We start from the raw sequence: 27589 nt of genomic DNA, 5'->3' as shown, positions 1-27589 counted from the left end.
TCTCGCCTCGGAGGCCCGGGGAGGGAGACCCGCACCCGGGAGGGCGAGAAGGAGCCCGCGGCTGAAGGGGGCTGGGCGAGAAGGGGGCCCGCGCAAACAGGCTGGCTCCTCCCCGGAGGCGGCAGGCGGGGCCAGGCTTGCAGCTCCCCTCCCGCCATGGCCGCCGCCGCCGCCGCTCTCGCCCGCCCGGCCTGGGCCTGCTGGGCCGCCCGAGCCCCGGCCCCGTGGAGGCCGCCGCTCCGCCGCTTGCTGGCCGCCGGTGAGCCCTGCAGGGAAGAGGGAGGGAGGGAGGGGGCTGCAAATGCGGCCTTGGTGGGCGACGCGCTGCTCTGCTGGAGGGGAGGGGAGGGGCCCAGGGGAGGCACACCTGGCAGGTGTGGTTGGGGCCTCTCTCACGACATGGCTGTTCCTGGGCCCCTCCCCCTTCAGAATGAACAGAGCTGAGGCTTGGCAGGTTGATGCAGGGCACTGTTGCCCAGGTGGGTTTGAAGCCAGCCACCCTGGCAGTGGGGCTGGGCTCTGCTTGCTGCTGGCCACTGGCAGCCCTGCGGACAGTTGCCCACTGGAAAACTCTCAGGAAAACAAAAGACTTCACGTTAATAATTGACTTTTGTCCTGGCAAAGACAGCCGCCTTTCTCACTGCCCACTCTTGTGTCTGATGTACAGAAGTTTTACAGGCCCAACATTTCTCTTTGGCTTTGTCTTAATCCAAGAAAAAAGGTTCAGCAGCTTACTGGGCTGCTGTTACAAACCTTCACAGCTCTTTTTGCACAGTTGAATCTTAACTGGCTCTTGAAGAAGAAGATGATGATATTGGATTTATACCCTGCCCTCCACTCTGAATCTCAGAGCAGCTCACAATCTCCTTTATCTTTCTCCCCCACAACAGACACCCTGTGAGGTGGGTGGGGCTGAGAGAGCTCTCCCGGAAGCTGCCCTTTCTAGGACAACTCCTACAAGAGCCATGGCTGACCCAAGGCCATTCCAGTAGCTGCAAATGGAGAGTGGGGAATCAAACCTGTTTCTTCCAGATAAGAGTCCACACGCTTAACCACTACACCAAACTGGCTCTCTTGGCTCCCAGCGTCATGCAAAGGGGAGGCAGAGTTTGAAAAGAAAGCTGGAAGTGACTGATTGTTTCTCCTTGGCAGGCGTGCAGTTCCAATACATTGTGGTGGAAAAGAAGGGAGCCAAACAGAACGTGGGGGTGATCCAGCTGAACCGTCCCAAGGCCTTGAATGCGCTCTGCGATGGCCTGATGAATGAAATCAACCAGGCCCTGAACTCCCTGGAGCAGGACCCTGGCGTGGGGGCCATCGTCCTCACGGGCAGCGAGAAGGCCTTCGCAGGTAGGAGGGGGAGCCCCCACCCTGGACCGGGATCCTTTTGGGGGTGGGGGGGTGGCATGTTGGGTTTGCTGTGCTGGGCAGGGCAGGGCTGGGCCACCTGCAGCGAGTGCTGCTTCTTGGCCTGGGTGACATTTTGGGCAGCCGCACTCTTACAGCATGTCAAAGAGAGCCCTTTTCCGGGCCCTGACTTCAGGTTGGGATGATGCATTTGAGAACAAGAAACAACAGTGTAACTTCATTCCCCATATGTGTACCTTGAGGAGTCCACATTATCCCATTAGGAATGTCCTTGCCACAAACTCCACAGGAGGTTTTCAGCAGTCTCAGGAAAGCCGAATCTGAGTTCAGGGGTGCTTTCTTGCCTCCCCCCCGCCCCGAGCGTGGCACTCTTCCACAGCTCCTTGGCACAGGTCCATCCCCGCACGGGCAAAGGATGGGAGCCGAGCGGCTTGAAAGCTGCCTGTTGTGCCTCTTGAGCCACTTCCTGCTCTTTGTGTGAGATTGAAACCCCAAGCCTTTTGTAGCTGGAGCAGATATCAAGGAGATGCAGGACAGGACCTTCCAAGAGTGCTACAGCGGGAACTTCCTGGCTCACTGGAACAAAGTCTCCACCACCAAGAAGCCGGTCATAGCCGCTGTTAATGGATATGCTGTGAGTTTTTGCATGGTCTTCTTTCAACCTGACCTCAGCCTGCAATTAAGGAGATTTCTTCTTTGAAAATCTTCTATCTTACAGTCAAAGGTTGTTTGTTTGTTTGTTTGGTAGATCTCGGCGGGCAGCCATGTTGGTCTGAAGCAGGGGTGGCCAAACTGTGGCTTGGGAGCCACATGTGGCTCTTTCACACATATTGTGTGGCTCTTGAAGACCTTCCTTCCTTCCTTCCTTCCTTCCTTCCTTCCTTCCTTCCTTCCTTCCTTCCTTCCTTCCTTCCTTCCTTCCTTCCTTCCTTCCTTCCTTCCTTCCTTCCTTCCTTCCTTCCTTCCTCTCTGTCTTGCAGCTCTCAGCCATCTGACATTTATTCTCTATGGCTCTTATGTTAAGCAAGTTTGGCCACCCCTGGTCTGAAGCAATAGAACAAAGTAGGAGTCCAGTAGCACCTTTAAGATCAACAAAGTTTTATTCAGAATGTCCGCTTTGGTGTGCATGCAGACTTCAGATAAGGAATGAGGCACAGTGAGCAGAGCTACATATAGCTGATGGGCAGTGGTTTAGAATACAAAGGGGTACAAAGTTAAAATCCAATGGCAGGATAGTAAAATTAACAAATTGAGAAAACCTTTGATTTTTTTTTTTGTTCCCTCCTTCTGGCCCTTCTTTCTGAGGCATCATCCCATCAGATAAGAAGGCGGGGGAGGGGGGTTCATGCAACTTCTAAAAGAGCAGTTCGTCACGGAACGCTGCCACCTTGACTTTCTTCTTAGATTATAGCCCTTCTAATAATATATATATTTTTTAAATGATCCAACAGCTTGGTGGTGGCTGTGAGCTGGCCATGATGTGCGACATCATTTATGCAGGAGAAAAAGCACAGTTTGGGCAACCAGAAATCCTTCTGGGAACCATTCCAGGTAATGCTCCCCTGGGGGAAGAGTCAGAGTCACAAGTCCCCCCTTGGTTTCTTATTTTGTAATCTACGTTTAAAACATTTGTTCACTCCAGACACAAGGTGGACAACATCTGGGCAACAGCTATAAAAGGGCAGCAGAACATTGGCTTGCCTCCTGCCAGCCTGCCCCTGCTGGTGCCCAGCACAGAATCCCTACCTAATTGCTCACAAGGGCAGGGGGCGGGGCTTGTGTCACTCTCACTGCTTCCAGGCAGCTTCACGAAGGGTAGAGATCTGGTGCTGCTGACTGCATTGTGTGCTCTCTCCTCCAGACTGGGGAGTTTATAGATACGGACCTTTCCACACTTTCCTTCAGACTTGCAAAGCCGGGCACAAGCCTGTAGAAAGAGGTGTTTATTAGAGGAAAACAGGAAAGTCTTCTCTTTGGGAAGGGGCTGTGGCGCAGTGGTGGAGCATCTGGTTGGCACGCAGAAGGTCTGCGGTTCAGTCCCCAGCATCTCCAGTCAAAAGGTCCAGGCAGGAGGCGATGGGAGAGCTGCTGGAGAGCTGCTGCCAGTCTCCTCAGTCTGAGATTGATGGACCAAGGTGGAGGGCTGTGGCTTTGAAGGTTAATATCAGGAAATGGATTCGGTATGCTACAGGCAGCCAGTGCAGCGCTCTCAGCACAGGCTGAATGTGCTCCTGACGAGGAAGCCCCATTAGAAGTGGAAAGGTCCATATCTATAAACTCTCCAGTCTGGAGGAGAGAGCACACAATGCAGTCAGCAGCACCAGATCTCCACCCTTCGTGAAGCTGGCTGGAAGCAGTAGAGTGACACAAGCCCCGCCCTTGTGAGCAACTCGGTAGGGATTCTGTGCTGGGCACCAGCAGGGGCAGGAGGCAGGCAGGCAGGCCAATGCGCAGGATGCTGCAGCCAGGCTACTCATCAAGAGCACATTCAGCCTGTGCTGAGAGCGCTGCACTGGCTGCCTGTTGCGTACCGAGTCCGTTTCAAGGTACTGGTATTAACCTTCAAAGCCCTATATGGCCTAAGACCTACCTATCTGCGGGACCGCCTTGCCCCACCTGTTCCCCAGAGAGCACTGCGAGTAAGTTCTCAAAATCTTTGGGCTGTCCCTGGGCTAAAGGAGGTTAGGCTCAACTCCACCAGAGCAAGAGCCTTCTCGGTTGCGGCCCCAATACTTTGGAACACCCTCCCAGAAGCCATCAGGGCCTTGCGGGATTTATCGCAGTTCCATAGGGCCTGCAAGTCTGAACTGTTTCAGATGGCATAGAACATCTAATGTGAGAGGGCTGCCACCGCATCTGGATCCATAGCACTTTTATTACTAACTGCCCAGGATCTGTGCGCACGAGAAAGAAAATATTATATGATCTGCCTGAAGTAGCACCATTGCTATTTATCTGACTTTTATTGTTTTATTATTTTAATATTGTTTTGTTTACTGTCTATTTGATGCTGTTAGCTGCCTTGAGTCTGTATGGAATGGGCGGGATATAAATATAATGTAAATTAATAAATAAATTAAAAGGTTCCGTAGAAAACAGCTTTGCATGTATTTCATGGCTTAGAGGGAGAGCCTCTGCTTGGCATGCAGAAGGTCCCAGGTTCAATCCCCGGCATCTCCAGTTAAAGGCCCAGGCAGGAGGGGATGGGAAGGACTTTTGCCTGGGACCCTGGAGACCCCTTGTCAGGCTGAGTAAGCAACACTGCCCTTGATGGACCTCTGTCGACTTCTAGGAGGCAGCTTGAGCTGCGTTTCTGGCCGCAGCAGCCGCCCTGCACTGGAGAAGCCCGTTATGCCGGCCAGTGTTCCCAGGGCGCAGAAAGTGGTGGTGGGTGTCAGTGGGGAGGACAGGAAGGCAGCCCTGCGTGTGAAACCAGGCCAAGCCGCTGTAATCCTGGCTGGCTCTCCCTCTAGCTCCTTGTGCACACAGCCCTCTGTAGGGGGGTCTTCACAGCGGCCCCCGCATTCCTCCCTCACAGGCGCTGGTGGAACCCAGAGGCTGACCAGGGCGGTGGGCAAGTCGCTGGCTATGGAGATGATCCTCACCGGGGAGCGAATCTCTGCTCAAGAGGCCAAGCAGGCAGGTAATGTGGGCTGTTCGGCTCTCATCAAGTTCTCAGGAGGCTGGAGGAGGTCAAGACCTTGCATGGGCTAAGCCCCGTCACAGTCATCAGCTGAGCAGGTGGTGCATTCCTCTCATCCTGGGACCAAACCTTGTTGGCTTCTGTGCTGGGCAAAGTGCAGAGAGCTTCCTGGATGTGGGTTTGGCCTCTCTTGGCCATCCAGTCTGTTTACGCTTCCATCTGGTAAATCTCAGGCCCAGCTGTCGCTGCCATTTCTGCATGCCAAGATGGTGGGGCAGCTGTGGCTTCTGAGCTGGTTAGCGCACATGAGATGCAGCGCACCTTGCCTGCCTGTCACAATCTGGATTGTAGGGAAGGTTGCTGAGCTTCTTCCTGAGACCTGCTGGCACAGAAGCCCCCTGCTGCACGGGTGTTAACTGGAGCATCCCCCTTCCTTAGGCCTCGTCAGTAAAGTCTGCCCCACGGATAAGCTGCTAGACGAAGCCATCAGCTGTGCAGAAAAAATTGCAGGGAACTCCAAGCTGGTGGTCGCAATGGCCAAAGAAGCCGTGAATGCAGGTAACCCCCCGGGTGTTAGATGGTGTGGAGGGGCTGCTCGTAGGTTGAGGGGCTTTGCCGCAGGGTCCCACGGGGTCACTGCCAGGATAGGCGCCTGTGCTTGCAGTGGAACCTTCCCTTCCTGCCCTTAGGGGCACACAGGCAGCGTTGCCGGGGAGCACGAAGGGCTGCAGTCAGTTCTGTCGCTGGCCTGTGCAGGCTGCTAGGGGGGTGTCTGTGACTGGTAAAAGGTCACCCAGCAAGAGCAGGGACTCGAACCTGAGTCTCCCAGATTAGCAACCAGCACTCTAACCATTTCTCTCTCTCCTCCCTCTGGCAGACAGAAGGGGGCCCTTCTAAGATCCGGATTCCTCTGAAAGCAGCAAGGTTAACCATCCACTTTTGCTTTTCAGCCTTCGAGACGACACTAGCCGAGGGGAATAAGAGGGAGAAGATCCTCTTCCATGCTACATTTGCCACAGTGAGTAGTTTCACTGTCCACAGCAGGGCACAGGAACAGACTCCCTTGTTGGTTTTGCTGCTGGTTTCCAGCCATGCTTCCCTCAACACTCCCCCCCGGGAGAGAGCTGCCACAGGCAGGCGTGTTTCCTCTCCCTCCTCCCCACCGCCCGCTGCCTTGGTTCCTCCCCTCCTGTGACAACTCCTGCTTCACCGTTTCAGGATGACCGGAAGGAGGGGATGAGTGCCTTTGTGGAGAAGAGAAAGGCCAACTTCACAGACCACTGACCCTGTTCGGCAGAAGGAAGGCCGGCTGCAGAGGGGGCTGCTGGGAAGACGTGGGGCTGGCTGGCAACTGGTGCTCTTCACTGAGATCGTGGCTCACTCTCCTAGCACCTCTGGCCTCTTCCAGGCCCCACAGGAGGAGCCAGCCTGCAGACCCTGCCCTCCAAGGGCTGCCTTAAACTTGCTGGGAAACGGATGTGTTCTCCTGAGATCAAGAGAGGAGATGTGGCAGATCCGTCGCCTGTAACCCCAATGATCTGCTTCATCAGTAAGGAAAGAATTGGCAAAAATGATTGTCCTTCGTTGCCATTAAATCAGCTTTCCAGGAATGGCCTTATCTGAAGATGCCTTTGCCTGTGTCACTGGCTCACCTTGGGTGTGCGTTTGTGTTAGTCATATAGTAGTAAATGTTGCTGTGTTAAACACAGTGGCAATTGCAAGGAGTTATAATGTGCATTCCCATGTAACTTCCTGGAGTGCATTTGGAGTTTGGGTCTTTATTTGTGGGGGGTGGGGAGGCTTGCTTCTGGTTTCTGGGAGCAGCCATAGCTCAGTGGCAGAACATCTGTGGAAGGACTGGGCTGAGACAGAGACTGCGCTCACAGACTGCCGGTGGAGGGTGAAATGTTTGACTCCTCTCCCATCCCAAGAAAAACTCCCAACTGAAGGCAGAAGGTTCTAGACACAATGTCAGGATTCAGATTTCTTTCTTCCTCATGAGTCACCCTTCAGTCATTGCCAGAGCTTTGTGCTCTCCCAGTCTAGTGCTTAGAGCGTACTTTTATCCAGAAGCACGAATCCACTTGGCATGCTACAGAAAACACAACAGAGACACAGCGTGTTAAGTCAGAAAACAGCTAGTTTTTCACTGAACAGAGGACATGGCAAGAATTCAGGGGTGCAGCACTTAATGACAGGGCCTCTGCCTTTCTTTCCAGAGGTGGCCAAGTCTTACACTATCCCTGAAACGCTGCCTGCCTCCTGTTTCAAAGCCATTCCACATGGGACATTTGCAGCTTATGTTGGTTTTTTGCCTATTGCCAGTTCCACCGTTCTCTTGGTCTTTCTTGCGAAGCTCCACAGTGACTGAGCAATGGCGGAGACGAAAGGAAGCAGCAGATTCTTTGCTGTCACAAGGGAAAAGGTCCTCTTAACCCCTCACCAGGGCTGTATGAAGAGAGGGACAAATCAGTAGTGATGCTGCTTTTGGACGTTAAGCGAGGTTGGCCACAGTTAGCGCTTGGGTGGCAGACCACCGAGGAATGCTGAGGCTGCAACAGCAACCTGCCTCTGCTCCCCTTTGGCTTCAAAACCCTCATGGCCCCTGGGGTCACAAGTCAATCGCAACTTGACAGCACAAAATTGTTATTCTACCAGGTGGGGCCCCACGAAACGGGGTGTGTGTGTGTGGAAAATCCCATCCTCCCTCCCCATTGCTGAGCCAGCACCTCCAGGCCCCGCCGCTCCCCTTGGGAGTCTCTCCAAGCCCCGAGCAGCTCCCAGCGTGTGCCATGGCAGCAGCAGGGCCCCCCAGTGGCTCCCATGACCGGGTCCAGAGCAGCTCTCGACTGCCCTGGTCACTGCAGTTCACTGCAGCCAGCTGGGTGACCTTGGGTCAGTCACTGCTCTTGCAGAACTCTCAGCCCCGCCTACCTCACAGGGTGTCTGAGGTGGGGAGAGGAAGGGAGGGCAATCATAAACTGCTTTGAGAATCCTTGAGGTAGAGAAAAACCAACTCTTCAACTTGCATCTGAAATAATTGGTAAGGGGGCGGAATCTATCCCAAAAATGGTGATGTAGGCCTGCCATTTTGCCTGATTCTGCCTCCACCACTGGGTTCATGGATTGCCTCACAATATAGCTTAGCCAAGGGCATGTTTTTGGGTGACGTAGATATGATAAAAAGGTGCCTCATTATTACTTTCAATTATTTCTCATTTCTCCTCAAAGTTGTAGATGGCTGCTTTTTCAGGAAAGGGGCTGTGGCTGAGTGGTAGAGCATCTGCTTGGCATGAAGAAGGTCCCTGGTTCAATCCCCAGCATCTCCCGTTAAAAGGGATCGGCAGGAGGTGACCCTGGAGCAGACAACACTGCCCTTGAAGCTGCCTTATACTGAATCAGAAAGTTGGCCCATCATGTGCTCGTGGTTTCCCAAAAGTAGAGCAGGCTTGACTACTATGACTTTTATGATATTGTAAGCCGCCCTGAGTCCGCTTGCGGAGAGGGCGGGATATAAATATAAAGTAATAAATAAATAAATAAATAAATAAATAAATACTAAAAGGCAACTGAGCAGAGAGCCCTGGTCTCCCCAAAGGAAGGGCCAAGCCATATATGGCCAGAATGCAGCATGCGTTCAGGTCAAGCCCCTGTGGGAGAGGTGGGAGTTCATCCATTTCCTGTGTCATTTTCATGGTCCAGCTGGCTCGTGTCCCTCTTTGCTCTGTGGGGTAATAGATGCAGGTGCTTCCACTACAGCCGGATCCTGATGAGAACAGCACTGCATTGCCGGTTTCTGGGATGTCTAGGCTGCCGTTAGCCATGGGCTAGCTAGGGAAAGAGAGGGCCAGGTATGCTGGGCTGCGTAAGAAGCCAGAGAGAGAGGGAGGGCACAGACAACCACTGCCAGGATGCTCCTGAGTCCGGAAATCTTCCATGACTAATTAACCACACAAGTGCCAGTAGCTGCTGGGGCCCACTGGCCACTTTCGCTCCACAGTGACAGAGTGGATACAGCAAGTTGCTGCCCTGAGATCCCCCAACTGCAGCAGTGCTCTTGTGTTGTCCCCAATTGCAGGGCTGTCCTGCCTGCTGCTTCTAAGCTAATATCCTGAGCAGTGGCTGCAGAGAGCATCCAGTTGTGAGTGTGTATTGCCCTTGTTGGTGCTGGACAGAGAAATGGGTGCCCAAATCCCTGTGTGGCCATGAGGCTGTTGTGAAAATGAAACGTGATCACCCTGAGCCCGGGAGGGAAGGCAGAACACAGAGAAATAGAAGACTTCTTTTGTAACCACTCCCACTGGGCCAGGGAGAGGCAAACCACCTTCCTTGTTTTGTCTCTGGGGGAGATCCTGAGCCTGCAAGACGTTTCTTAAAGGGGAAGCAGACGGCATCTTGAGTACACGTGTGTGAAGGCAGGCACATGGCCACAAAATGCTGGTTCTCTTGCCCTCCTCTGTCCTACAAACACTGACTGGGCTTGCTGGGTGGATATTCCACCACAAGAATGAGTGGATCCATTGTGAGATTCAGCATTCGGGTTTCTTTTTTACTACTTGTTTTTTAGGGTCAGCTTAATAAACGGCAGTCGAGGGAGAGCTTTCAGCCATACGTGGCGGGGGAGTGCTGGGGGTTGCTGTGGCAACAGTTCTGGCTTTGAAATAATCCGTGTCCTTGTTTTTAGTGATGAAGTTTTGATTACAGCAGCAGCATTTAATCTGCTGTTCACAATGTACACAAAATTCAGGTCAAATACCTGCTCCCCCACCAGCCATGTGTTAACAAGTAGAACATAAACCCCAGCATTTATGGGGGTTGCCAACTCTGGGTTGGGAAATTTCTGGAGATTTTGGGGGTGGAGCCTGGTGAGGGTGGGGTTTGGAGAGGGGAGACCTCAGCGGGGTATAGTGCCATCCAGTCTACCTTCCAAAGTGGCCATGTTCTCCAGATGACTTGATGACCTCTTGCCTGGAGATCAGTTGTACCTGGGAGGTCTCCAGCCATTAACTGGAGGCGAGACCCAGACAGGGTAAGCAGCAGCAGAATGGTTCAGGACTATTTATTTAGAACATTTCTCTCATGCCTTCTTTCTTCAAGCACAAGGCAGGATTGTTGCCAGGTGGGGCCTCTTGTGGTTCCATCTGTACTACTTTTCTAACCAGATCCAGGTGGGCAGCCGTGTTGGCCTCAAGCAGTTGAACAAAGCAGGAGTCAAGCGGCACCTTTAAGACCAACCAAGTTTTATTCAGAACGTAACCTTTCATGTGCTCTCTAAGCACACTTCATCAGACGAGGGGATCAGGTATACCTGTTTGTGACATTCATGGAAACTGGACCTTTCCCACTGTTTTCTTTGAGCACTTCCACATTCCTGCTCCCACTGCAAGAAGAACCCACTGGATGAACTTCTGCATCCTGCCTGCCTCCCCCCACTCCCATTGGGCCTGCTGCTGTGCTTTGCATTTCTACTCTGAGCCGCAAACGTCTTCACAGCGAGCTTCTTCCACAAACAAACCAGTCACAGAGGGTTACTTCAGTTCTATAGATCAGGGCAATTGTTCTTTTCAAGCAGCAAAATTCACCCATGGTTGCTGAAGCAGCCAAAGAGACTGTAACTCACACAGTTCTGCAGTGGAATAGTTGAGGAAGAAAAAAAGGGTGGTACAGGAGCCAGAGTATAAAAAGGTCAAGGTAGTGCCTTGCGCAAGCACCAGTCCTTTTCAACTCTGGGGTGGCGTTGCTTTCACAACATTTTCACGGCAGATTTTTTACAGGGTGGTTTGCCATTGCCTTCCCCAGTCATCAACACTTTCCCCCCAGCAAGCTGGGGACTCATTTTACGGACCTCGGAAGGATGGAAGGCTGAGTCAACCTGAGCCCACTACCTGAAACCAGCTTCCACTGGATCGAAGTCAGGTTGTGAGCAGAGGGCTCCAACAGCAGTACTGCAGCTTTACCACTAGGGAGCCAGATAACTTCAGTTTGCTTGGAAATTTTATGAGACCCCACTCTGCGGGACATGTACATCCAGCCAGTCTTATCCTACTTGCTTGCCATGTTTGGATCTGACCATGCGCACACGTCTCCTTGCCAGATTTTCAGAACACTCAAGGCAGACATCCCCTGGTCGACCAACCTGTATGCATTGGCTAGCAGTAACTGCCTCGGGTAACTGCCTCGGTAGTAGTGTTTTTCATGCAAAGGAAATGGATCATCACTGAGTGGGATCTATCTTGTGGAGCTTCACAGTTCTATCCTGCATGCTTTTCAAGCCCTTAGGACAAATCATTCGTAGCTTGGGGCTGGATGCCATCAATATGCAGATTATACCCTCTCTGTATATTATCTCCTGTTGACTTGGTAGCGGTCCCAAATAAAGACGGGCACAAACCAGGAAACAGCGAGTGTTTATGGCTGAACCCCAAGCCCCAGGCTTATTTACAAACCAAGTTGTAAACCCCGTTGACTGTGGTTCCTTTGAATGGGGTTTGCAGAAAGCCCAAAAAAACAGCCGAGTCTTTCAGCTCCCTGCAAAAAGCCTTGGGGAGCTGAAAGCAGGGTTTCAATGGCTCTGAGCCATTTAAACCAAACAGTGGAGCCGCTTGGCTGTTATCAGGAGCTATATGGACCCTGCATATTAGTCCCATTCTCCTGTCACTCCACTGTCTGCCCATCATTTACCCGAATCAGCTGAAGACACTGGTTATCATGGCCTTGGACCCTCCTATCTGCGAGACCGTCTCTCCCCCTATGTTTAGTTATTCATATTTATCTATCCATCCCACCTTACTCCTTAGATTTAGGGCAGAGAGCATCCATTTTGCAATATCAACACTGCAAAACTATACAGTTAAAATAGATCAGGCGATCCTGGCTGCTTCCAGCCAGTCTGTTTCCCTGATAGCGCCGCCACGCCAAGGGCCAGTGGGAGAGGCAGGACGAACTCCCTTTGGAAGAACTCAGTCTGCCTTTCAGCCTTATCGGTGCCTTGGAGAGAGCAGAAGCAGCGGGCCAGGGCCCCGGAGGAGCCGCAAGGGGAGCCAGCCCAGCATTTCCACAGAGAAAGCGGCGCCTGCCTGCCTGCCTCTTCTCCCTCCCCCAGCTGCCGGGAAGGGCGGCCCGGGCCACGGCCTCGCAGGCGGCGGCCCCGGGGATGGGGGGGGGGGGCGCGGCGGGGGGCGGGGCGGAGGCGGGCCGAGAGCTCCTCCCCTTTCCCTCCGTGGGCGGCGCCTGGCGGGAGCCTCGCGAGAGTTGGCGGGCGGATGGAGCGTCTGCCGGCGGGCGCCGCCGTGGCGGTGGCGGGGGGTCCTCCGGGCGCCCCCTGCGGGCCCTGGGAGATGCGCGAGCGGCTGGGCACGGGCGGCTTCGGCAACGTCTCCCTCTACCAGCACCGGGTGGGTGAGGCCCGCAGGGAGGGAGGGAGGGGCTTGCCAACTCCCGGGGGGAGGGCCGCTCTCGGCAGCGTTCGACTCCCAGGGTCTCCAGGCTCCTCCTGGGGGTTGGGAAGCGCGGCTGCAGGCGTGTGACCCCTCTCTCTCCTCTCCCGCCCGGCAGGACGTGGGGACGAAGCTGGCCATCAAGGCGTGCCGCCTGGAGCTGAGCCTGAAGAACAGGGAGCGCTGGTGCCACGAGATCCACATCATGCAGAAGTGAGTCGGTCGCTGGTGGGCAGCGGGAGAGGGGCGCTCGGGGTCCCCGCGGCTGGGCTGATGATGGGCAGCCTGTGGTCTGCTGCGAAGAGGGGCAGGCGTGGGAGCAAAGCGCATCCTGCACTAGTGTTGTTTTCAAGGGGAGGGTTGCTCAGGCCAAAAGCTCACTTTTCTAGATATAGCCACTGTTTCCTCTTTTTTCTAAAGAGAAATTTCTCTTTCGTTCCTCCTTGTAGTTTTTGGTCACACCACATGGTGGAGCTCTGTGCTCCCGCTTGAAAAGTCATCCTTTGCAGGGTTTTGCTTTTGTTTTTTTTAATACTGTGCATCACAAGAGGGTGGGAAGGTTCCGAAGACTTGTCTTTCCTCTGATCATCTGCTAAGTGGAATTCACAGAACTTCCCTCCCTGCCTTTCCCTTCTTTTGATCAAAGCAGAGTTCTCCCCACACACATGCTGCTGCCCAGAGACGGATGCCTGGGGACATGGGCATGAAGTGTGTTGGGGGGGGGGGGCAGGGAGACTGGCTAGACACAGCCTAGTTCTAGTAACTGCATTTAATGAGGACAGCTTGAAGAAAGAAAAAGGGGTCCTTCACCTGCTTGAGCCAGTGAGCACCTTTAGAAATATGATAACACATAACAAAAGGGCTGCTGCGGGAAGTGGAGTTGGTCTTAAAGCTGCTCTTGTCTGCTGCACAGAATGATTGCCACAGCCACTCAGGGAAGATCCCTGTGCTAGAGTGGCAGCTGCTGCCAAAACAGCATTTGCTAAAACCTGCACAGCCAATAAAATCTCCAGTAGCTAATCAGAAAGTAACTTGCTGGGCAAAAGCTACTTTCTAAGAGCTCTTGGGGCTCCAGTAAAGATGTTGGCTTGCCCCATGGCATCCACAGGCACTACATTGGGGGGCCCTAACCAGTGTTCCCTCTAAGCTGCAGAGTCATGAGAGCAAAAATTCCACTTTGTGAACTAAAGCTGTGAGCTGCTGGCATTAAAGTTGTGAGTTGCTGCATAAATTATTGTGCTCTGGGGTCATCCTTTCGAGCTATGACAGAAATGTGTGAGCTGGAGGCTAAAGATCTGTGAGCTAGCTCATGCTAACTCAGCTTAGAGGGAACACTGGTCCTAGCCTATTGCCTGAGCAAGAACAGGTGGGCGTGGGGCAGAAGGCACCATCTGAAAGAACAGGCCTGCTTTGTGCAGCTCAGACAGACTTCGGTTCTGGTTGTGCAGTCAGAGTTAGTGTAATAACTGCAGCATCCTCATAGATGAGATGCCTGGAAGAGAACCTGCCGTGGGCACCCTGCCTTCTACAGTCAGGCCACAGATCAGCCATCGAAGAATCAGCAATTGCATGGCATACGTGTCTCTTGGGAATGACCCTCTGTACATCCAGGAAGTTCTTTTTGGCACGTTACTGACATTCAGTGCTTAATTTTCAGTTTCTGTTTCAGGGAGCCATGACAACATTCAGAAAGGGATTAAAGATAGTGCAGCCGGTATTGTAATGCCCCTACAGAGATCTATGTGGTCTCACTTGCAGTATTGTGTATAGTTTTGTTCAGCATAGAGTGGGAAAAAGCACAGGAGAGAGTAACCAAGGTGATGATGGAGTTGGAGCACCTTTTCTATGAGGGAACTTTAGAAAAAAAGTTCCCACAGTTAGATGTTTATAAAATTATACAGGGGGTGGAGCATCAGGGCAGAAAGAACATAAGAGCCCTGCTGGATCAGGCCAGTGAGGGTCCATCCAGTCCAGCCTCCTGTCTCACACTGTGGCCAACCACAGTTCCTGTGGAGGGACAACCACAGGGCACAGAGACCAAGGCCTTCTCCTGAGAAGCACATAAGAAAAGCCCTGTTGGATCAGACCAGTGGTCCCTCTAGTTCAGCATCTTGTCTCACACAGGGGCCAACAACTGAGCAGAGAGACCACTGATGTTGCCTCCTGGCTCTGGGATTAGTGCCTCTGAATGTGGAAGTTCCCCACAGTCACCACTGATAGAAAACTTATTAAAGAACTGATTTTCCCTCCCCCATAATGCTAGAACTTTGGGGTGGCCAATGATGTTATGGTGCAAGACAGTCAGGAAATATTACTTCACTCAGTTAGTAATCAAATTCTGGCATGCACAGCCAGTGGACATAGTGGTGACCCCAAGCGTCGATGGTTTTGGCACAAACTGGACATTGCATTTTACATGCTGTAACAGGCCCCTCCCTATTGCTGTTTTAGAGAGCCAGCCAGTGTAGTGGGGAAGTGTGTGGACTCTAATCTGGGAGAACCGGGTTTGATTCCCCACTCCTCCACATGCAGCTGCTGGTGTGTCCTTGGGTCAGGCACAGTTCTTGAAGAGCTGTTCTCTCAGAGCTCCAGAGGCCTCCATGCACGAGGCAGGATGCTGGGCCCTCTCTGGTCTGATCCCACAAAGCATAAAGGCATAAAGCGTAAAGACTTGAGAAAAAAGTTCACTCCTTTTTTAAAAGCACTACCTTTCACAGGAAAGATAAGTAAACTGCAGATTTGTATTCTGCTAATTTTGCTTTTTCCATTTTCTTAGGAAACTGGTAATGCTGTCATCCTGCTCAAAATCAGTTTTCCTAAGAAATACTAGTGTGATTTGTGGAAAGTGGAAATAACTGTTCCATTAATAATCCCATCAGCAAATCACCACAGACAGAATGAGCCTGGTTCCCCCTGCTCTTTGTGCAGAATTGAGCACCTGTGCCTTTTTCCCCCCGCCCACTTGCTTAGGCTGAACCACCCCAATGTCGTGAAAGCCTGTGATGTGCCTGAAGAAATGAATTTCCTTGTAAATGATGTCCCCCTTTTGGCTATGGAGTATTGCTCTGGAGGAGATCTGAGGAAGGTAATGGTGGTCTGTCTGTTTGGCCTCGTGACTGGCGGGTTTGGACTCTGAGCTGGTCTGAGTTTGCAGCTATGCAGAAGCCCAGTGTCACTAGAAAGGGGTCCTGTGTAGTTTTCCATTTTGATCCTGGCAGCCTTATTGTGCAGAATGCCGAGCCTTGCTGGAGTAGGGGGGGATGTATGTCAGAGCCAGGCTAGGTGTGATGGAGCAGGCATGTAGGTTTGGCTGGCTGCTCCACTGACCTGTAAAGCTGGGGGTGAGGCTTAACTTAGCCCTCCAACAGGGCCCATAGATGAGGGGAGCCCAGTCCTCCTTTCGCTTCCTTGTCTTAGCTCACCACAGGCTGTTGCTTTCAGTTGCTTATCCCAGTCCAGCTCTGAGACCAAGCAGGATTTTGGGGTGAAGGGATTTTAACACTATTATTTTGTTCATTTGTACTATTACTGTCGCTTTCTTCATCCGTGGCCCTCCCTCCCTTACTCAAGAGGCTTACACCATTCTCCTCACAACATCAGACTCTCTCCCTGTCCCACCCACAGCTTTAAGTGAATGATTTTTTTTGGTCAGAGACTAGCTCAGAGGTCTACACAGGAGTGTGGTGTGTGTGAAGTGCCAACAAGTTGATTCTAACTTACAACCATCCTCTGCATTAATGACTTCCAGAACATCCTATCGTCGCTTGGGTCTTGCCAATGGAGGGCCATTGTGGCTTCCTTGATGGGAGTCCATCCATCTCTCTTTTCCTGCTGCCTTCAGCTTTCTCCAGCATTCTTGCCTTTTCTAGTGACTCTTGTCCTCTCATCATGTGACCAGTATTATGTGGATATATGCAAATACAATCCATTAGGCTAATATGATAGGCTCTAGCAGCTGCCCAGAAATTGGTCTCTTTATCTTCCAAGGCTCATTGTCTGAAAGGAGAAAGGAAATATAACGATTCTTCTGATGTACCTGGATGTTTTGGGGTAATAGTGTAAGAGTTGGCCAGTTACTGATCCCAGTCAACTCAGTGCATATCAAAATGGTTAGAAGTTTATTAGAGATCAATACAGAGCAGTGGATCTTCATGCTATGAAGCCATTGCCGAGAATAGAGTAAGATTCCATTTGAGATATGAGCTGTGTCCAGAATATTTTTATTTATTTTTATTTTTATTTATTTGTAATTTATATCCCGCCCTTCCCACCAGGTGGCTCAGGGCGGCTTACAACATAATAGAATCTAACATAAGAGTATAAAATTAAGCATAAAAGTTTAAACATTTCACAAACATAGTTAAAATCTAAACATTTCACACAGTGAAATGTGAATAGTGTGGAAATGGGGTTCCATTTTTCAGCGGTATAACTGATGAAGAATTGTTATGAAACATCTTGTATACTTGAGAAGGACGTATCGGCTGTAGAAATTTCTCTGGGACGTCCTCTGCGTTCTCTTTGGACTTTAGGAGGTCTTTTGGACACTATTATATGAAGGAGCACAGAGGAGTCTCTTGTGGGACTCATGTTTAGTATTGAAGAACGTTTCTTGTATTGAGATATTTATTTCTTACTACTTGTATCCAGAACTTTTTTTTGTAGAAAAAGCCCAGCAGGAACTTATTTGCATATTAGGCTACACACCCCTGACATCACCATTGTTTCACACAGGGCTTTTTTGTAGAAGAAGCCTAGCAGGAACTCATTTGCCTATTAGGCCACCTTTGAAACCAAGCCAGATGGAACTGTGTTCCTGCTCAGAAAAAGCCCTGCTTGTATCTGAATTGTGACTACCAACTCTATTTCACTATCTGTATTTACTGTTATTACATTTCAATAGACTGATGTCTACTAGTACTTGTGAATTTTTGAGGGTTTTTTAATGGTCTACCCTTGCATTTTCCATATTTGCACCTTATAGGTGAACGGGGCAGAAGCATGAGCCATAGTGGGGAAAACTAGAGAAAAGGTTAATGAAGGAAAATAACAGAAAAAACCCCATTGTGTTCCCCCCCTCCCCTGAATGTTCCATTTTTTCTTTCAAATAACTTGTGTGCTCTCCAAGCAGTAGTTTATTCTAAAATGTTTAGGCGTAGGAAATGTTTGCTTTGTAACATCTTAGTAAGACATTTTTGCTTTTCATATTTAAATGTGCTGTTCTTTCTTGTAGCTATTAAACAAGCCGGAAAATTGCTGTGGACTCAAGGAGAGCCAGATTCTTTCTGTTCTTAGTGACATTGGTACGTCAGCCACTTTCTTTGGGGCCTGCTGACCAGAACCCTTTATGTTGCATTTGGTCTGCTTGTGACCTCAGAGATTTGAGTTTTAAAATACATGCTGTGGGGCTGAATGCACTCTGAATGCAGACATGGTTTTAATTTTGTGAGCATTCCTTATCACGTGACTATCGTTGTTTGTGCTGTTGATTCAGATTTCGTTATTTGAACAGAAATATGTTTGGGGTTCAGAATACTTGTTATGAAGGGTGGGAAACAGGAGTCTTTATCAAAAGATTCATGCAACAGTTTTGACACAAGACCTGGTCACCATTAAGGAGGTGTCGAGAGTTTCTTCATACCTGGTGTAAACCTTGTTGAAGGACCCTTTCTGTTGATTCTGGCAATGCAGTGTGTGCCTTTCTAGTGGCAAAGTTTAGAAGTATGAACTAGTAAATTACAACAGAATCTTAGTAAGCCACATTAATGGCCCTGCATTTATGCACGTGTGTGAGAGAGAAATTAGCAAGATAATCTGAACTGTCTTAAATCTTCTGAGTTTACTTCAATTATAGTAGTTTTATGTTGATTTGATTGGTTACTTATTTTTAAGGCCAATATGAACTGCTTCCACCATTAAGTTATAAGCCTTTTTAGAAATTCCCCAGTAGCACATAGAGGTGGATGGAGTTGCTGCTCATTACTTCTGATGGCATGGACACTGTCCAGTCAGTTCCAGTAGAACTCATCCCAGATGTCAACCCAGTCAGTTCTAGTGGAACTCATCCCCGTTACTTGTGCGATGCTAATTTAGAGGGCTGATCCAAGAGAACTGTGTTTTCCCTGAAATGCTTTGGGGATTCTGTACTGGGGACATGCAGGATCGTTGCAACAAGTGTGCTACTTTCAGGAGAGACGCATGCATCCCATGCAACTCTGAACAAATGTACTTCTAAAAATCCACCTGGAAAGGTTCTACAGACATGAAACACTGGTTTGAATGAGCACTGTATTATCCAAATTGAAACCTCTCTTGCTACATTAGAGGGATCATGTTGCATGTAGTTTTTGTGAGGGGAAGGCAGACCCATCAGCAATGAGGATCCAGTGCCAAAGAGCCCAGTTCCTTTTGTTGTATCTACTAAATTCAGCAGATAGAAGGAGAACACTAGTTCTGACAGCGTTTCTCAGCCTGTGGGTCACGAAGCCTCTGAAAATGAGCCAGGCATCTGCCCTCCCATTGAGCTCATTTGTATCTTGGAAACCAAGAGCTGATCCTGGAAAGAATATCTTCAATCTCCTAGATTAACTGTATATTTTAGGGGGGGGGGTCTCTCTCTCTCTCTGCACCTGGAAGGCCAGAGGATATTCCGAAGGTGGCTGAATAGAGCCTGCCCCTGTCCTCCTGACTGCTGGTATTCCTTTGGAGGTCTCCCATCCAAGTACTTGCCAGAGTTGGCCCTGCTTGGCTTCCAAGATCTGATGAGATCGGGCTTGTCTGGGCTATCCAGGGCTCTGTAGGGGTTTTGAATGGGCAGTCTTATCTTACATTCCTGAAATGAAACGAACTGGCAGAGACTGACCAAGAGAGAGATCTTGGGGTCGTGGTAGATAACTCACTGAAAATGTCGAGACAGTGTGCGATTGCAATAAAAAAGGCCAACGCCATGCTGGGAATTATTAGGAAGGGAACTGAAAACAAATCAGCCAGTATCATAATGCCCCTGTATAAATCGATGGTGCGGTCTCATTTGGAATACTGTGTACAATTCTGGTCACCGCACCTCAAAAAGGATATTATAGCATTGGAAACAGTGCAGAAAAGGGCAACTAGAATGATTACAGGTTTGAAACACTTTCCCTATGAAGAAAGGTTAAAATGCTTGGGGCTCTTTAGCTTGGAGAAACGTCAACTGCAGGGTGACATGATAGAGGTTTACAAGACTATGCATGGGATGGAGAAAGTAGAGAAAGAAGTACTTTTCTCCCTTTCTCACAATACAAGAATTCGTGGGCATTCGATGAAACTGCTGAGCAGTCGGGTTAAAACGGATAAAAGGAAGTACTTCTTCACCCAAAGGGTGATTAACATGTGGAATTCACTGCCACAGGAGGTGGTGGCGGCTACAAGCATAGCCAGCTTTAAGAGGGGATTGGATAAAAATATGGAGCAGAGGTCCATCAGTGGCTAGTAGCCACAGTATGTATATATGTGTGTGTACACACACATATATTGGCCACTGTGTGACACAAGGTGTTGGACTGGATGGGTCATTGGCCTGATCCAACATGGCCTCTCATGTTCTTATGATGGCACCAGGTGTTGGGCCTTGGCATTCAGCAGAAAGTTAGGGCCCTGAGTCAGCAGCACAGCATCTGCTTGGTATGCAGAAGGTCCCGAGTTCAAACCTGGCATCTCCAGTTAAAAAGACCAGGTGATATGAAAGACCTCTGCCTGAGAACCTGAAGAGCCATAGGCTGTCTGAGTGGACAAATACTAACCTTGATGGACGGACAGTCTGATTCACTATAAGACAGCCTCATCTCTACATCCTGGAGTGCCACTGAACTGATTTTGAGGGACCACCAATTCCATGCAGTCTGCCCATTCATCTCTCTGCCTTCCAGTCAGTATTATGAATGCAGATGCATTCAGAGCTTTGGGCAATTGTATGTGTGTAAAAATGTGGCCTGAATGGACAAATACTGACCTTGATGGACCAAAGGTCTGATTCAGTATAAGGCAGCTTCATGTGTGTTCAGAAAATCACCATCTATAATAGGAAATGTGAACAGAGAATGGCTTGGTTCTCATGGTAAACCTCTGCTAGCAGAAGAGATCTCCCGTTCGGAGAAAGGGTCTTTCTTTCCTGCTGCTGCAACTAGATGTGGTGCTCACAGGGGAAACATGAGGTCTGCAGTGCAAGGGAGGGGAGAAGGGAATGTAAATCACTTACTCAGAGTCAACTCCAGGATCCAGTTTGGCACCAGGAACTCAAATGCCAGGCTTCCTCCCAAGTCTCAAAAGGCCAGAGGCAGCTAAATCCTTCTCTAGAAAGTCTGCGGTGAACACCATGGACTCCCAGGGCAGGTGCACATGAGAACCAGGCTGCCGTGCATAAAATGATATTATGTCTATTCAAAAGAATAATTGGCAGCACATGGCTCAGAAGTCATACAAGACAGAAAATAACAAGGCTAGTTTCAACAAGCTAACACTGTCCAGAGCTGTGCTAGATGGCACCCACCTTCGTTTCAACAGGAAGGCCACAAATCAGCATTGTCTGCCTCTCTAGCAGTTGCAGGTCATGGTCCAGGCCTAGAGGCCATGAAAATCTCAGCTAGCTTCTCTCTAGGACCACAACTGCATTACAGTTTTGGCCCAGCATGTCAGGCGATGATGGCATCCAATCAGAACGTATCTCTGAGAGAAACCTCTGGAAGATTATATCACTTCTCCCAGTCTCCCCTCTCCCATCACTGAGCACAGGTTCTCATGAGAAACGAATTAACTCTTCCATCTTTGGCCTTGAGGCTGATGAGAAGCCTGCAGGCCAGCTCAAGCCCCTCACTGTTCCTTAACCCTTGGGGGGGGGGCTGGTGGGGAAGATGCTCTGCTTCACAGCAAGCAACAAAAGAATCTCGGAAGCATGGAAGGGAGAGTTTCAGCAAGAGAATAAAATGAGCTATATGGCCCCTTTTCCCCCTCTCTTGTCCTACTAATGAAGGCCCTGGGAAAGCAGTAAAGATAGCGCAACACCCACTAGTAATTGCAGAACTCCATATCAATGTGGAGCACACTAAGGAGAAGTGATTTCCCCCCAGCCTTACCCACTCTTGTTTTGTTGTTTTCAGTATTCTTTGGCAAATCAAAAGCAAAACAGATCTAGATCTGTCTAAAAGATCTTCCTCCAACACTTTTAGGATCTGGCATCCAGTACTTGCATGAAAACAGAATCATACACAGAGACCTGAAGCCTGAAAACATTGTTCTTCAGGATGAAGGAGGAAAGGTAAGTGTGGCCCAGTCCTGCCTCTGGGTCAGAGCTCCTGCCTGGGAGGTGGCAAGTGGGACTCCACAGTCTGTCTTTTGCAGGCACATTCGGGGGGGGGGGGGGGCAGGGGAGGAAACGAGGGATAGACCCATAGACTGGGTGTGGCCAGGGACCCATCATGTTGGGCATGGTTGGCTGGCATTGTCCGTCAGACGTTGGAGCTCAAAGTAAACGGACCATCATTTGTTGCAAAAGTAGTAACGTTTATTTGATATCTCAAAGTTCTGGATAGGCAGTCATTGGAACTGATAGCTAGCATTGAAACATACATGGGTTTTAAGGCCTTACATCAAAGCATTCATAAACAATCCTACATTCTCACACTCTAATGTCGCAAGTAACACTCTCCCTACTCCTTATCGCTTGCGGCTCCCTTTCTCACGGAGGAGCCCTGCTGGCTCTCCTTGAGGCTTGCTATCTTCAAAGGCCCATTGCTTTGTTAGTGTTATGCAGAGGAGTTCACAGCATGGGTTAGTAACATTTCTAAGACCGTTTGATATGCAAGGTCTTTTGCTTTACAGTTAGTATTAGGAATTCAAAGTGGAGTTAGTCATGTCAAAGAACCAGCTACAGAATACATCTAGCATAATAGCGCAGTGATACTCTCCAGTGTCTGACAGTGTCTGCAGCCCTGGGTGGGGAGGATGTGCCTTTGGGGTGGTGGGTAGGCCAGGCCTCTGGGGCAGACTCAGCTGTTAGGGAAGGTCTTCAAGGAAGGTGGAGGGAGAAGCCAACGGAGCCGGAGGCTGACCAGCAGGAGCTGGTGCACTTTCTTGTAGAGATCAAGGCAACTTTGTATGTGAATGGCAATAACAACATATGTATTGCCACAGTGCATCTGGAGTCTCTTTTCCCTGGACCAATAAGGATGGAGGCTCACCCCCCCCCCCCCCGCCCCGCTTGCTGAAGGTCCCTGTGTGAGAAGTGCCTCAGAGGCTGCTGTCTGCAGTGAGTGAAGAGCCTGGATCTGGAAGCCTTTTGTCACTTTTTGATGACATGCCTACCCTTGTTTTCCGTCATCATGTGCCCTACCACTTACTATAAGACAGTGCTTCAAACCACTTTCTCAGCAATATATCATGATGTTCTATGGGACTGTGGCAAATCTGCTAATGAAATCCTGATTGCTTCACTTAATAGAAAGGTGCCAGTCTCATTTCTGCTTTCCACTCAAAGCTTCTCTTATTGGGAATTGTGGGTTGAGCAGCTGCCCCAATGCTATACCCTCTTCATACAGAAGGCACCATATCTCTCCATCTCTGCCCACTTCCATAACCACCTGGAGTGAAGAATCACTAGTGCTGCAAACTGTTTTCCCATCTCAGATTTTCGGGATGCAGTGTTTTATTATTTATTTTAGTATATTTCTATTCCGCCCATTCCCCACAGGGCTCAGGGCGGAGTACAACACATGATAAAACAATAAAATACACTTTGGTTTTTTGCCATCATCACAACTGACTCACTGTGACCCTCAAACCCTGGTGTTGGCAAGACAAGAGAGGTTCAGAGGTGATGTGCCCTGGCCTGCCTCTGCGTAGCAGCCCTGGACTTTCTTGGTGGTCTCCTATCTAATTGCTGACTAGGGCTAGCCTGGGTCACCCCAGACTTTAAAACATAAAAATGACACTACTATAAGTACAGTCCTTGTTGACCACAGGCAGCTATTTCTTCCCTATACCTGAGGACACTGGGCCATACTGAGCACTGTCTTGCCCTGGTATCACTTCATGGAAGTTTTGGGTTCCTTTGGGAGCTTCAGGTAGGCTCTCCCCCGCCACTCCCTGAGAGCTGGCCTCCCTCCACCAAGGTGTATCCTGCCAGCATTACCCTGTGCTCTGGCTTCTGTACTGATGGGGTTGGGGTGACTCTTGTCCAGGTTTTCTGAGTCCAAAGGCTGAACCATGTGCAGTTCTGCTTAGGTCCCCCCAGGCACCAGTTGCCAAGTCCAGACTAGGAAACTCCTGGAGATTTGGGGGTGGAACCTGGGAAGGGGAGGGATCTCAGTGAGGTACAAGGCCGTAGAGCCTGCCTTCAAAAGCAAACATTTTCTCCAGGAAGGAACTGGTCCCCGTAGTATGTAGATGAACCTAGAGGCTGGCATGCCTGTCTCTGCTTTCTGGATTTATTCCAAAAATTTGTTTGTTGACTGTCCAGAAATAATCTTGAGGCAAATTGCAAAATAAAAACTGATTCAATGTAAAAGCAATAAATGACAGATATTAACACTAAAGCCAAACGTAAAACAAGCTGAGCCTGCTGGGGGCATAAAAACAATATTAAAATAATATTCAGCAGCCTAAATGTCCATGGAGCAGGTTAGAAGGTGCCTGTGAAAAACTTGACTAAAGGGAGCCCTTCAATCTAAAAGCTGGGGTTAAAGATAAACATTTTAGACTCACCTCTGAAGGAGAGTAAAACAGGCAGCAGGCTAACCTCTGGAGGCAGAGCTCCACGCAGAAGAAGACTACAGATTTATACCCCACCCTTCTCTCTGAATCAGAGACTCAGAGAGGCATACAATCTCCTATATCTTCCCCCCCCCCCCCCACAACAGACACCCTGTGAGGTGGATGGGGCTGAGGGGGCTCTCACAGCAGCTGCCCTTTCAAGGACAACCTCTGCCAGAGCTATGGCTGACCCAAGACCATCCCAGCAGGTGCAAGTGGAGGAGTGGGGAATCAAACCCGGTTCTCCCAGATAAGAGTCCGCACACTTAACCACTATACCAAACTGGCTGGTGAGTTACCACCATTGCCAGTAAGAGAACACTTATAAAAATGGGGCAGCATTAATACTAGGACACGAAAGCTGCACAGGGCAAAACTCGTACTGGAAGAAACCAGAGAGGAAACTGCAGAGTTCCTTAACGTGCCCCTCTGAATTCCTGCCACCATTTCAATGACCCGTTAGGTCAGATTCCCGCCCAAAGCAGTTTCACTACCTGCCATCTCCAAGGCATGAAGATGCCCCTTCCTCCCTTTGCCTCCTCATGTGGGATTGGCTCTTGCCCACGTTCCAAATGCCCTGGGCTGTCCTGAGGCTTGGAGGGTCTTTGCGGAAACGTAGGCCTGCAGGGAAGCTGCCTGTGTGTGAGGGAAAGGCCTCTCTGCTTATTTATTAAGACATTTCCCTGTGGTCCAAGGCAGCTTATAATAATTAAGAACAGTATTAGTCTAAAAGCAAAAATAAAATAACAAACTGATCTCTGCCCCCCCCCAAAAAAAGATGTTTGCCAATGTAGACCCTTTCAGAAGCCCTGCCAAACAGACAGGCCTTTCAGTGCCTCCTGAAGATCTCCAAGAAGCCCCTACCCCCCAATGGAAATGGCCGGGGGACTCTGCTCAGCGCTCGACAGGCCACAGATGGCTGCCTGGGGATCCCGGTGGGCGCCCAGGGACAGATGGGTGGGGTGACCCTGAGGCTCACGAGGCCACCAAACCCTTGTTGCCTGCACCTGGTCACTGGGTGGCAGTTCTGGAAGGCTCTTTGACTCCAGGGACAGCATCTTCCTTTGGAGCAGTTGGCACTACACCTTCCCTCAGAGACATTGTGATCACCTCCTCAGCCGCACCAAGCTGCAAGGGGCAAACTGCATTTTTCTCCACATCTTGAACAAACAACACATCTCTGGCAGATCTTCTTCCCCATCAGCAACATCCTTCTTCCATATTACCACAGATTTTTTTGGGGGGGGGCGGCTTTCTCTGATGCACTCTTCCCCCGCTGAGAAGCAGCAGCACTTTCAGAGCCAGACAGCCTCATGCAAGAGTCGGGGGTCTTGTCAGGAGATGGGATTGAAGCAGGAAGTGTGAGCTATAATTAATCAGGAAAGCACCTGCAAATTCCTAGTAAGTCTGCGGTGGTAGATGGTGGAAAGTGCTAGCCAAGTCACAGCTGAAGTAGGGTGACTTTGTAGGTCTTCAGAGGAAGAGCTGAGCAGAGGTGATTTGCTGTTGCCTGTCTCCACATAGCAACCCTGGACTCCCTTGGTGGTCCCTCATCCGAATCCTGAGCAGGGCTGACCCTGATGATTGGCCTGGGCTATCCAGGGCGGGAGCTAGGGAAGAGTGAACTTTTCAGTCTCACAGAAAGTGGTTGCAAGTTCTAGTCATATACTTAGCTTCTGAGAATCTAAGAGGTTAGAATGAGTGCCACTGAGAAGGTTAGTGTGAACTGCGGCACAGCTGGGGGGGAAGTGCAGGAAGATACGGATGCTGACACACACAGCTGAACAAGGTAGTCACGTGACAAGGCATCTGCTAAAATTAGGAGCAAAAGCAATTGCAAAGTTGACTTGTCAGACAGGAAGTTATTTAGGACTCTGTTGACATGTCCCAAAGTAGGTCAAGAAGAGGAAAGAATAAAAAACTGAGGTGATGGTGGAATGGAGGCAGAGAAGGAATATTTGGAGCACAGGAGGAGAAAAACTGGTGTTAAAAGTAGCAGAAAGACTTACGTTGCATAGATGAATACTGTTGTGTTTGTATTTTTTTCCAGGTAATTCACAAAATCATAGACTTGGGATATGCCAAAGATCTGGATCAAGGAACCTTATGCACGTCTTTCGTTGGGACTTTACAGTATTTGGTAAGATTTTCAAAATGGCTTGTGCATTTGGGCAGAAACTGCCACAAAGTTTTTTCCTTCACCCAGTGTGCCTACTTTCAGGTTGAAGCAGCCCCCTCCAGAGAGTTCTCACTTTCACACCTTTTATTGCTGTTTTATTTAAGGCTCCAGAACTCTTTGATAATAAGCCCTACACCACTTCTGTAGACTTCTGGAGCTTTGGGACTGTTGTCTTTGAGTGCATCACGGGATTCAGACCATTTCTGCACAACCAGCAGCCTTTTACCTGGTAAGATTCTTGGGTCTGGGACTAACTGGGGTATTAGACCACTGCTTGCATTTCCCATGTATGGAGGAGGGGGTGTGATAAACATGCATCTGTCCCCTCTCAAGTATTCGGAGTTCCTGAACCACTGTGCTAAGAATGGTGTATAAAACTTGGACAGCTTCCCTGTTAGAAAGTTCTGCATTCAGAATGCCCCATGATTTTGGAAACTTGGTTCTCAAGCACATAGAGGCCCACTTTGGATTGGGAGTGCATGTAGAGGGGCTTCTGCCTCCTCTCCTCAATCCAAAAATGGCCCTGAGGAACCCACTGTGGAAACTCATAGACAGCCCACCGTGACGGACCCTGAAGCTTCTTATTTGCAATAATCTCCATGGAAGAAGAAGAAGAACATGCTATTGAGTTGTGGCCAATATATGGCAACCCTTCTCTTGGGGCATCCCAGGCACAAAAGGAGGTGTTGGGGGGAGGTATTTGTGAGTTTCCTGCATTGTGCAGGGAGTTGGACTAGATGACCCTGGAGGTCCTTTCCAATTCTATGATTCTAGGTGGTTTGCTGTTGCCTTCCTCCACATAGCAACCCCTGTATAGAATCACTGATGAGGGCATGCTAGGTGGGGGCTAGGGATCACTCAGAATTACAACTGCTGTCCAGGTGAGGGTGGAGAGAATGCCTTCATTTGGGTGTGTGGGAAGACAGCAAGGGGCACTCGCCCGGAGCCTCCCTCTAGAGCCTGTTGTATTTTTCTTTACAACGGGCCTTACTCCTAGTTTGGTACATAAGTTGATTCATGTGCTGGTCAAGAAAATGTGAAGGCACCATGACACAGACTGAGGGCTATGTGTTTGTCTATAAAACTATAGTCTTCCCCAAAGAAATAACTACAACTGCTATGAGGCAGTGCAAGGATAGAGAGACAGCAACATATAGTGGTCAGTATCAGCCTACTTCT

At 49.8% G+C, this 27589-nt stretch overlaps 2 protein-coding genes across 2 annotated transcripts in view; both read left to right on the top strand.

Annotated features, from left to right (window-relative positions):
- The first annotated feature begins 411 nt into the window (after positions 1 to 411).
- ECHS1 (enoyl-CoA hydratase, short chain 1) lies at positions 412 to 6635 on the top strand. The gene is made up of 7 exons (XM_060240993.1): positions 412 to 1350; positions 1875 to 2002; positions 2820 to 2919; positions 4907 to 5011; positions 5450 to 5569; positions 5962 to 6029; positions 6230 to 6635. Exons 1-7 carry the CDS (start codon positions 1260 to 1262, stop codon positions 6293 to 6295), a joined length of 678 nt encoding a protein of 225 aa, XP_060096976.1. The 5' UTR covers positions 412 to 1259; the 3' UTR covers positions 6296 to 6635.
- Positions 6636 to 12270: 5635 nt separating this feature from the next.
- Positions 12271 to 27589, top strand: part of CHUK (component of inhibitor of nuclear factor kappa B kinase complex) — a 38089-nt gene continuing 22770 nt past the window's right edge. The window contains exons 1-7 of the mRNA XM_060240989.1: positions 12271 to 12405; positions 12566 to 12660; positions 15418 to 15532; positions 17681 to 17750; positions 21651 to 21739; positions 26282 to 26371; positions 26515 to 26639. Coding sequence (XP_060096972.1) covers positions 12274 to 12405; positions 12566 to 12660; positions 15418 to 15532; positions 17681 to 17750; positions 21651 to 21739; positions 26282 to 26371; positions 26515 to 26639 — 716 coding nt within the window. The 5' untranslated portion in view covers positions 12271 to 12273. The remainder of the gene's footprint in view (positions 12406 to 12565; positions 12661 to 15417; positions 15533 to 17680; positions 17751 to 21650; positions 21740 to 26281; positions 26372 to 26514; positions 26640 to 27589) is intronic.

Source organism: Heteronotia binoei, chromosome 6 (genome assembly GCF_032191835.1).
Source record: "Heteronotia binoei isolate CCM8104 ecotype False Entrance Well chromosome 6, APGP_CSIRO_Hbin_v1, whole genome shotgun sequence".
NCBI lineage: Eukaryota > Metazoa > Chordata > Lepidosauria > Squamata > Gekkonidae > Heteronotia > Heteronotia binoei.
The sequence above is the reverse complement of the archived record's forward strand: the minus strand, read 5'-3'. Positions and strand labels throughout refer to the sequence as shown.

Coding starts and splice junctions, on each gene's coding strand:
- ECHS1 (XM_060240993.1), top strand. CDS start 1,260: ATGAATGAAATCAACCAGGCCCTGAACTCCCTGGAGCAGGACCCTGGC. Junction 2,003..2,819: donor CCGCTGTTAATGGATATGCT/GTGAGTTTTTGC, acceptor ATGATCCAACAG/CTTGGTGGTGGCTGTGAGCT. Junction 2,920..4,906: donor CCTTCTGGGAACCATTCCAG/GTAATGCTCCCC, acceptor CCTCCCTCACAG/GCGCTGGTGGAACCCAGAGG.